At 37.1% G+C, this 10,242-nt stretch overlaps 1 protein-coding gene across 1 annotated transcript in view; it reads right to left on the reverse strand.

The window, feature by feature from the left end:
- LOC109539390 (homeobox protein caupolican) overlaps positions 1-10,113 on the reverse strand; it is a 29,659-nt gene extending 19,546 nt beyond the window's left edge. Inside the window, exons 1-2 of the mRNA XM_019907108.2 lie at positions 9,299-10,113; positions 372-573 (exon numbers count right to left, since the gene is read on the reverse strand). Of these exons, the coding sequence (XP_019762667.1) occupies positions 372-573; positions 9,299-9,337 (241 nt within the window). The 5' untranslated portion in view covers positions 9,338-10,113. The remainder of the gene's footprint in view (positions 1-371; positions 574-9,298) is intronic.
- Between the last annotated feature and the right edge of the window lie 129 nt (positions 10,114-10,242).

Here is a 10,242-nt window from a genome sequence, read left to right on the forward strand (position 1 = left end):
GTAAAAGTAAAACAAATGAACGCTAAAGAAAAGTGCTTCTTTTTGATCATCGCTTCTGTTCGCAAAATGGCACTTTTCGATTCATTCGAATAAAATAGTAGTTTTCGATACAAGGGCGAAAAAATGTTTACTTCACACTTTGACTGAGACCCAGGAAAGATAAGAATATCATATTCCAATGTATCAGAGACCTCTTTCCATCTGTTATTGCCGTATTCACACCATTTTTCACATTTTAACATCTTTTTTGAAGTGGCACTGATGAACTTCCCACTTTTTAGTAGCTAAATGGTGCCTTGGAGGTTAGCAAAAAGTTGCAAGGCTTTCGTAGTTCTTCCCCCCAAAAAAACTAAGCCAAATGTCCGTAATACCTGCTAGTCTCTGGTAGCCTAAAAGTTCATACTGACACGAACATACAGTTTGTCCCGTAATGGGATCGGTGAAAATGGGACGTCCTGTATCACAGCATCTCTGCGCCGAAGCTGGCGGCGTGCCAGGCGTAGGTGCCGAAGAAGTCACAGCCATACCGGAAGGTGGTGGGGAGGTTTGCGAAGGGCCCGAAGATACTGCGCTCTAAAACAAACGAAACCCAAGTTAATTGCGCCTACGTCGGTTCATATTAATTTTTCACAGTGGCATTCGCAAGACTAAACTGAATAAGTAATTCGATTTAACAGGCCGCCGAATTTTAGGCAGTTGCCGTGCACATTCGCCCTTATGTTGCGTCTTTGTAAGGGCCAAAAGGGCCGAATCTAGGCGAAACGGCTGATATGTACACGTCGGTAAACAGCAGAGCGATTTGAGCCAGGGGGAAGCAAGGTGAATGAATACTGGAAAAGGAGAACGAGGGGTTTCGGTAACACGCCCCTCAAGGAAAAAATGGTCGGTTGTACAGTAGTTTGGGGGATGAAAGTATGGCAGTTTGTTGCTAGTTTACGCCCCGTTTAAATGTTCATTTGGCATCGAAGTTTGCACATTTGCAGCAAAAACCAACAAAGAGTCTTAAATTTTATTAGAAATTCAATTTAAATTTTTTTAAATTTTCCCTACAATGAAAGCTTGTTGCAATTGAATCGCGTTAAACACCCGAAGCAACAAAAGCAATTTGTACTAAAAATAAAGTTTGCATTGTGTGGATAAGTCAGCGTCAACTTGCAGCTGATATTTTTATCAACACACAGTCAAATTCTTCGCAAATTGAATATCACCATTAGAACCCGGATTTCTGCTTAATAAAATAATAAATAAAATTCTGAAATAATAAAACAGGCGTTTGTTAACTAAAGCGAATGAAATATGCAAAAACACGTCATTTGACATGTTTTTGCGCTTTCAAAGCGCTCAAGTTCAAAAGCTACAGAGAAGCTTTTCCACTAACAAAAATATTCTTTGCAATAATTTTGCACATGAGTTTTAGTAAAATTTCACTGGTGTGTTTCTCGGTTTTCTTCAGAATACACTTTAGTTTTGTGCAAAACATTCCCAAATTATTAAGCTTTTGAAGCGCTTTTTTGGACAATTTTGTATTATTTAATCAGGAGCATCACTACAACCAATTGAGCAGCGCAATTGAAAAATTTCCTGAAGAAAACGGGGAAAATTTACCCACAATTTACTTTCTTCCAGTCGATTATGCCACAAAAGTTATTGCCGGCCGATCGGCTTAAGAAGATTTATTCTAGTAAAACTGTGTCAATAGTCGATGGTAGATCTCACATATCTTTGAAGCGACACAATCACACCGGTTCGGTTCCATTTCTCATACGAACAGTTGTATAACCAATTCCTTGAGAATACTCTCAGTAATGACAAAGCCATAAATAATTCATAAGAGCATGTCTTGGACAGATTAAAATAAAATGAAACAAGGCAAATCTCGGCACATATCGAGTATATAAAACATTAACCTGTCGGCGAAGGCCCATAAATAACGAACGAAAATAAAAATCTGCTTGAATGCGATCAATAATTAATTTTTTAATAGGACTTTAATCAATGTTAATTGTTTATTTATACGTTTTAGGTTTTAATTATTTTGCGAAGTGGCGTTTTTTCAGCGGAGACTCGATCTGTGTCGAGTCGTTTGTTCCAGAGATGTGAAGTGGATTGTTAATTTTAATTGATACAAGTTTTTTTTTGCTTTTCACTTACGCATTAGGTACTGCTGCTAGTGGACCGTTTTATTGCTAAACAGTTCGGAAAAATGTCGACAAATATTTAACCAAACATAAATGTTACCACTTTTAATAAGCTCGCTATTAAATCGCCCAGATAATAAACAGTTTTATAGATCATATAGGGCCTATTATGAAAGGATTTTTATTGCGGATTTATGAACCATTTGAGATTATGGCCGCATTAAAACAGATTTTTTTCGGTAAATATCCGACATACGTTTAGGTAAAAGTTAAGGATTTTATGGCCGATTTTGTACGCTTATAGAAAATGTCCGAAGAAACTCAATTAAATCGGATCCATTAAGAGTAACATGCGAAGAAAATCGTTGGATTCAACCGCGAACTGTTGCAAGCAGAATGTGATCAGTCCATCGACTTGGTGGGCTCAAAATAGTTACACACAAAAAAGAAAAATTGAAACATTGTTACAAATGGGTCCAAATGTTCAATAATCTATTTTTCATTTTTTAAATCAGACAGTGATTTATTCTTTACACCAATTTAGTGACAATAAAATCTTCGAGATCTAGAGTGTCTTTAACTAAAAGCTGTAGCATTTTCGCATTTTCTTGCTTGATTCTTCTCATGCATGATTTTCTGTTGGAACAAATACAGCGAGTTTACCAATAAAATCACAAATTTTTTCAATTATTTCCGCTATTGTTTCTTCACTGACGCTTTTCTTTCCTTTCTCCTAGTTCCTAATGTGTCCTGGTTTCAGTCGAAAAAGTTCCTCTTATTTAGTCTCCACACCATTTAAGTGATGATGAAAACTCGGAAATTGTCTTTGATCAAAAGTGGTTGCATTTTCCTGTTTCGCTCTACTCATACATGATTGTCCAATCAAATTGTTTCTTCAGCTAAGCATGAAAGTCGCTGGCTTTTAACGCAATCAGTGGCACTTTTCAGTTCTTTAAATGGGTATGTTAGAAGTTAGATAGTTATATTGAAGTGATGAGGGAAAATCCGATAATGTCTTTGATCAAAATTTGTCGTATTTTCTTTCGCTCTAAAAAAAATAAGTTTTCACTTTTCAGTTCTCTATGGAATTTTGTGAGCCTAAATTTCGAAAATAGAAGCAAATGGGCTGCAAAATTTGCAACAGTTTTGTAATGATGAAAACTCTTCAATATGAATAAGTCGGGGGCGCGTTTACCGTTAATGAGTGAATATACAGTTTCGTAAAAAAACAGCTTTTGAAATGTTTGCAAAACAAAGCAAATGAGAAAAAAGTCCATAATACAGACCAAAATTCAGCCACTTAAAAGACGAAATTTTTGTTTGGGAAAGGGCCAATTCTTGCTCTACCCCTCGTGTTGGAAAATAAACTGTCGTGAATTTCCAGCAGAGTTACATAGATGTTATTTGGCACTACCAATAAACGATTGTCTCTCTTATTGGATAAAAGCGCAGCGGCAGCAAAAGACTAGTCCCCTTTAAAAAGGTATTAAATATAACAGTGGCAGATGGTTTCAGCCCCTATTTTTAGGGTGTTAGTGACGCCGAGTTAAACCCATCAAAATAAATATTAAATCGGTATAAATTCAGAGCGAGCGACTCGCATTTTTCGGTCGCAAGATGAAACTGGGGGTTCGCCTCTTTTGTGTGCTGCTCAACAAAAAACGAAGCTGTTTCGAACCAAATGGCAACTGAAACCGATACTTAAAATGTTGATCATCACTTTAGTTACAGTTTCCTAAAACCGGGCTCCATAAAGTACGCGGGTAGTAACTTTTTGCATTATCCCGCCATTTACACGATTACGTATGTAATCCATATAAAAGTCAGCAATTTTCGCTTTATATGGGCATGTTAACACCTTGATGGGAAACTTAAGTGCTACCTGATAAATTTTGTATTACAACCCATTATGGTTCGGGTACTCAAGTTGCACTTAATGCCGTCTAATGAGCTGCCGCTTTTTGTTGCTTGTTTATAAATGTCATGAAATCCGTTGAGTAATATTCAGCAGAAATGCCAATAGCAACATTCCGAAAACATTTTAATGTCTACATTGTTATTCAACTGCCTGCTTGGTTTTCTTTTGTCGCGAAACCATCTGCAGGGTTTATTTCGTGTTTTACCCAGCAGCAGAAAGCAACTCATATTTACCTCATTTTCCAAATATCAAACTAATTCCGAGCCAGACAGTAAGAAGTTCAGATTTTACAAGTTTCCAAACTGATATTTTTGCTCCGAATTTCCCAATTGTTACAGAAAAAGCTTCAACGGAAACGAATGCAAAAGCGTTCAACAAACAATCGTCATCACTTATTTTTTTTTAAGTGCTTCTGTTCAATTGAAATATTGGGATTATCGACGAAAACTCAGTTGATCCCTGCACAAACAGCGGAAATAAAAAATGTGCTCTTCAACCATTTTCTGCCAAAAAGCTTGCCTGACTTTAGAAGATTTTTAAGTGTTTGCACAAGATTCAATTCTGAAAACAAACCTTCACTCCGTGGCTAATTTCATACTTTCTCTTGCGTATCTTGTTGAAAACATTTTAAGGCTCGTTTGAAAACATTTCCTTTGGCTCTGATTTTTTTTCACAAAATTTATTTGCTAGAATTCGTTCCTGCATCATCAACAGCAATATTATAAGCAAAAAAGTCTTTATTCATTTTCTGCTGTTTTCAGCATTTCACTTGGCAGTTTTATATTCAACTGAAAATGAAACTAACAAGTGAAATGCAACATTTGAATTTTCTATTCTATTTTTGTGTGTCAGCTGTTTTTAAATTTACTTGTTGCAATTAATGAGACAAAAATCAGAAACTGAATAAATAACAATCAACTGAAGTCAACAATTTTAAAACAAAGGCTCTAAATATCGCCCGAAAAAGCTTGTAGAAATGTCGGTGTTTTTGCAGAACGCAAAAATTAATTTTTCTGCATCATTTTCAGTTGATTCACTCATTTGCTGCGACATTCTATCGCGCATTTCGTTCTATAATAGTGAAATTAAATATAAAGCAAATTTGCGGATTCAAATGAATTTCCGCTCCAATTTCCTGTTTGCTGCACAAATGTTCATGTTCAACAATCAAACAAGTCAAATGTTTGCCTGACAGTTTTTTTAAGAATCACTTTGTAGTATCTTGATTGTTCCCTTTTCAACTTATAATTAGTAAGTTAGTGTCTTTTTGAAAAACAATTTTGAATGCAAATGCTCTTTATTTCTTTTTATTTGCCTACTTCCTCTTACATATTTAACAGTTCATCTATTCGTTTTAGTTTCAGCTTTGCTCAATATTTCGAATGAGGACAGAATTCATAAATTAGTTCGAAATAATTAAAACAATTACGTTTTACAGAATAAAATATTGAATACTTTTTAACACGTAAAAACCAATGGAAGGTAGATTCCAATTAATGTCAGCTTTAAGTAGGTTTGAAACTGGTGAGCTTTTTGGGCTTCTAAGAACTCATGGAGCACAATTTTTCCTGTCGTTTGGTAAGCACGAGTGGTTTACATCTACAGACGAGGTTTCGTTCAATGACTTTCAAATTATCATGTTTTTCCAACAAATTAGACCTTAAATAACTGGAAACTGTCGACCAATTTCACTAAAAAACTGCATTTTGCATGGACACGAATCTGTCTTCGACACATAAAACTGGGCATTCCCATATAGAAAAAATAAATGAAAAAACAATTTATTTACGGCCGTACACATCGCTGCAATAACCGTGGGGAAATATAATATAAATACAGAAATTTATAGGCTGTATTTATTGCGAGAAACGCTTCAGCCCTATTCGCATGTAATTGATTTATTTTCGTTTTTCATGCCGTTGGCTGCGTATAGATCAAATAGTGTTTTAACAATGTAACAGATAGTTTTAAACAAACCAGTTTAAAAATGAGATAAAAGTTCGGATTAGACGGTCCCAAGCGCAAGAGAATTCTCACCTACCCCGAACAAGATCAACCACTTCCGTAGCCATTATAGTCGAATTACCCACCCCTCGGTTCGCTTGGTGGTGGTCTAAAGTGTAGGGACACCTTTATTTGCGATATAAGCCTATTAAACGCATTAAAAGCATGAGTGAGAATCGAGATGATTTATTTGTCAATGGAATTAAAAGATTTACACAACTGGAACCAAGTTGACAGCAACAGAAAAGGGAGACGTATGGTTTGTTTAGGCCTTCTAGACGGTTGGAAAGGTGGGCTTTTTTGTCCATTTTTTCAATTTTTGTTGTCTTATTAGTAATGATTAATATTAGTTCGTTGGCTTTTTCTGGGTACACTTACGTTTGTTTGGTCCAACTACTGAAGGCAAAAACTGCGCCGATTAATTTACATTTCGCGAACCAACTGAACAGAAAGTGAAAAAGACACGAAGTGCAAGGAGTGTTTCAGAAAATCCCCAACAGTAAACCGTGTGATTGACATGCAATTCCACACTTTTTGCCACTCAGTGGGTGTAATAAAATCCGAAAAGACAATCGGCAACACTTGTGCAACATTGCGTATTATTATTATTATTATAAATTTCCTTATCTTGTCGTACTCGATGGCGGAATTTATCGGCTTCAAACGCACCGACGGAAGAGCGCCTTATTTTCCATTTTTTACCGCATTTGCTAATAGAATAGAATTTATGTGAAATTTTCAAGACTTACTTTGTGGAGGTGGAGAAACACTGGGATGACTGGGAAAAGATTGAACCTTAACGCAGGATTCCACTCCCACTATTACTAGGAAGCGAATTAATTGGAAATATTTATGTAGAAAAATTATAACAAATGGTTGACAACAGCCTGGGTGTTCAATACCCTCATGGTGTTGTGTTTTAATTAGTACAAGAAGTTAAGCTTCGAATTTATTTGCTTAGTGCAGCGGACAATTGGATGACAAATTTCCAATTTTGACCCAAACGATCTCTTCTTCATGAGCCGCTAAACCTGGAAGGTTTCTAGACAAACCCCAGGTTGATTTTAGCACGTGAATACTAAAACCCAACCAGCTAAATGCTATGAACAAAGAGACATTAAACCGCAATTGCCAGCTCGACTAATAAATCGACATTTCCCTGTAATAGGTTCAAGCTTATTAGCTTATTTTCGCATTGTTTTATTTACTGATAGCGGACAAGGCATATTTGTTTAATATTGTGGCACGCATTACAACTAATTAACGGAACACCCAAGTCGATTATCATAAATAAAACATTGATTGCACTGCTCGTAAACATGTACATGCTAATGCAGATAATCACCCAAATTTTAAGCGATTTTTTTGTTGAAAATTGTTCATGAGTGAACGGAAAAAATAAGTGGAAATGGAAACGAACAAGGGCAAAGATGAAAAATTTTTTGTTTACATAATTGATCATATTTTTAAATAAATAGGAAAGAAAAGATAAATCTGAAATGGTTCGAAAATTGTTCTGTGTACTCATGAAACTGCTGCTAAAAAATAGACGCTATTTCATGAATAGGGAAAAACGGGAAATGCAAAAAGAAAACTAAAGATGGACTAAATAATGACGCACAGAAGCAAGCAAAGTTGAAAAGCAGAATACAAAAAGCATTATACTTTTTCACACATGCAACTTTGTAATGTCGATGTTAAAAACGAAGCATCAAAATTAATCGGAGTTTAAAGCAAGTGATCAAGGCAGGAAGCAATAGAAACAACTGTAGAGAAAATAGAAGTGATAATTTAAGAGTTACTACTACAAAAAGGAAAGATCAGAAACAAAATCTGCAGAGAAGTCATGCGCGATTGAACAGTCCGAAACGGTGCGGAAATTCTTTTGGACGCAATTTCATGTTGAGACAGTTGACAGACAAGAATGAAGCAATTATAAGAACTGAATAATGACAAAAATCAGCAAGTAAAAATGAAAGCTTTATCAGAAAATATTTTCTTTTATTTGTATGTAAGTTTGCCCTTTCTACGCTTAAAACTGAGCTGCAAAATGAATGAAAATTCAACGCAGCTAGGCACAAATAGAAGCAACTACCAAAAAAATTGAAAAGTTTAAACAGTTACTAAAAAAACAAGGGAAACTTTGTTCATGGTTTTCTTCATAAGAAATCTGCAAATAAACCATGCGCTTGAAAAGTCCGAAGAGGTGCGAAAATTATTTTGGGGGCAATTTCTTGTTCAGACAGAAAAAATCAGGAAGCGACCAAAGTGAAACCGAGGATGAAGCAATTATAGGAAGGAAAAAATGAGGGAAATCAGCAAGCAAAAATGAAAAGCTTCAACGGAAAACATACAGATACCGATAAGTGAAAAGTAGACTTTCCAGTAGAAAAGCCCGACTTTTACTCGAATTATTGGTGTATAAATAACCTACTTTAAATTATTGTTATCGATCTCTTCACTCGGTCTTCAATAGACGAAAATGGGTTCGGTCAGTGTAAATCAGCGGTTATTTTGAAAAATTTGTTCATAAATTCGGATAGATTAGGACAAAAGGAATAACATTCAGCATAGAAGTGACTTGCAACTGCCTGAGCCGAAAGTAGCAATATTAGTTGACCCAATTTGCATTTTAGTTCCATGCAAATTCAATGAAACAGTCGAATTTTCTAAATCAATTGCAGCAAAGCAACAAAAATTTAACGGCATTTTCCCTTCTATTATGCTTACTAATTGCCTTGAGTGTTATAGTTATATTTGTCGGCCAGTTACCGAACACCCTGTGAATTATCCAGCAGTAAAAAGTTTCCAGAATATATCCCAAAAGGCATTTTCTTCCTAAACAAGAAACAGTTAACTGATTCAGAAAACGCTTCGGGGAACTAGAATTATGGACTTTTATAATGAAGTGTGTGTCATACATTGTTAAATTATGCGAAGCTGCATGCATAATATCGCGCTTTGTTGCTTGAAAATGCTAAATAAAAAGCGATTCTGGAGTGAATTAAGGGCATGTTACTGAATGTGTTGCGCTAAGAAATCGAGCTGATACCGAAAAATTGCCGAAGCCGTTATGTAGAACTCGTTAGCTAATTGCAATTGCCTATCATTGCAAGCGAGCGACTTGAAAAATTATCTGTAATTTATAGACCTGTAATTATACCGGTAGGCATGTTGTTGCGATAGATAACGGAAATGTTAACGAAAAGGTTCAATTAGGGGGTACCAGATGACGTACCTGAGTGCTCGGAGATGCTCTGAATCCAAACTGGGACATAGTGTCCCAGCCGTGAACTTCTTAGTGTCCGGATGGTTCGTGAAACATGGCAATAGCGCCCCGACTGATTCTGTTGCACTATTGGCCCAGAACAGTGGCGAAATTAAGTCGTTGAAGAGCGATGGAGGGCACCGACCGTAAAACTTGCCTTTTTCCTGGTCCTTCACACTGCGGCACTTTTCCAAATAGTTTCCCAAAACAAAAACTGATTCGAAACTCCAGACACAACAGCGTTTGATTGATAGATGCGGATGAGTTCCAAGTTCACTTCCAAGCAAGTCACTTAAGTATTGATGAGTCGAGATCGCGTCGCGCAATAGTGAAAAGTAGCGATGTTACTTAATCAGGACGTCGTCGAAAGCCAAAATATGCACGTGGCTGTAATGTACCCGCGATGTAAAATTCAGAAGCTCGATCGTCAGGTAAATTACCCGGTAGCGTACTTCTTTCGTCTAACCGCAAATTTTTGCCACCGATGTTGATCGGCTCCACCCACCGTGCGGGGGGTAGAAGCCCGAGGGGGATTGAGGGGGGAAGGGGTAGCAAAAGCTCGTCTATGTGACGCGTCCTCGATTGTGTGGTTAAATCGTCCTCTTTTTGCCAGCGTCACTTCGCGACTACCGATGTCACAAGATTCTTTTAACTCAAACGACAAATTGTGTGCGCGGTCCGACTACGAGCGAATCGAAAAAAAGGCCGTAGCGGCGGGGAGCAAAGCAAGTCTTTTGAGACTACTGACTACACACTGCATTTTTGCGGACGCGGGCCCGTATTCCCCTCCGGAGGAACGTGCCACCACCACAAAAATTCTGCCCTACTTCTTTTCGGAGTTGGGCGGGTTTTTTCTGGCCCCCACCACCGGCGGAACGATTGATGAGCGGCGGGCCCGCCTATTTGTGTCGCCC

The sequence above is a fragment of the Dendroctonus ponderosae genome, unplaced genomic scaffold (assembly GCF_020466585.1).
Source record: "Dendroctonus ponderosae isolate FM_Combo_2020 unplaced genomic scaffold, Dpon_F_20191213v2 Dpon_F_20191213_9, whole genome shotgun sequence".
Classification (NCBI taxonomy): domain Eukaryota; kingdom Metazoa; phylum Arthropoda; class Insecta; order Coleoptera; family Curculionidae; genus Dendroctonus; species Dendroctonus ponderosae.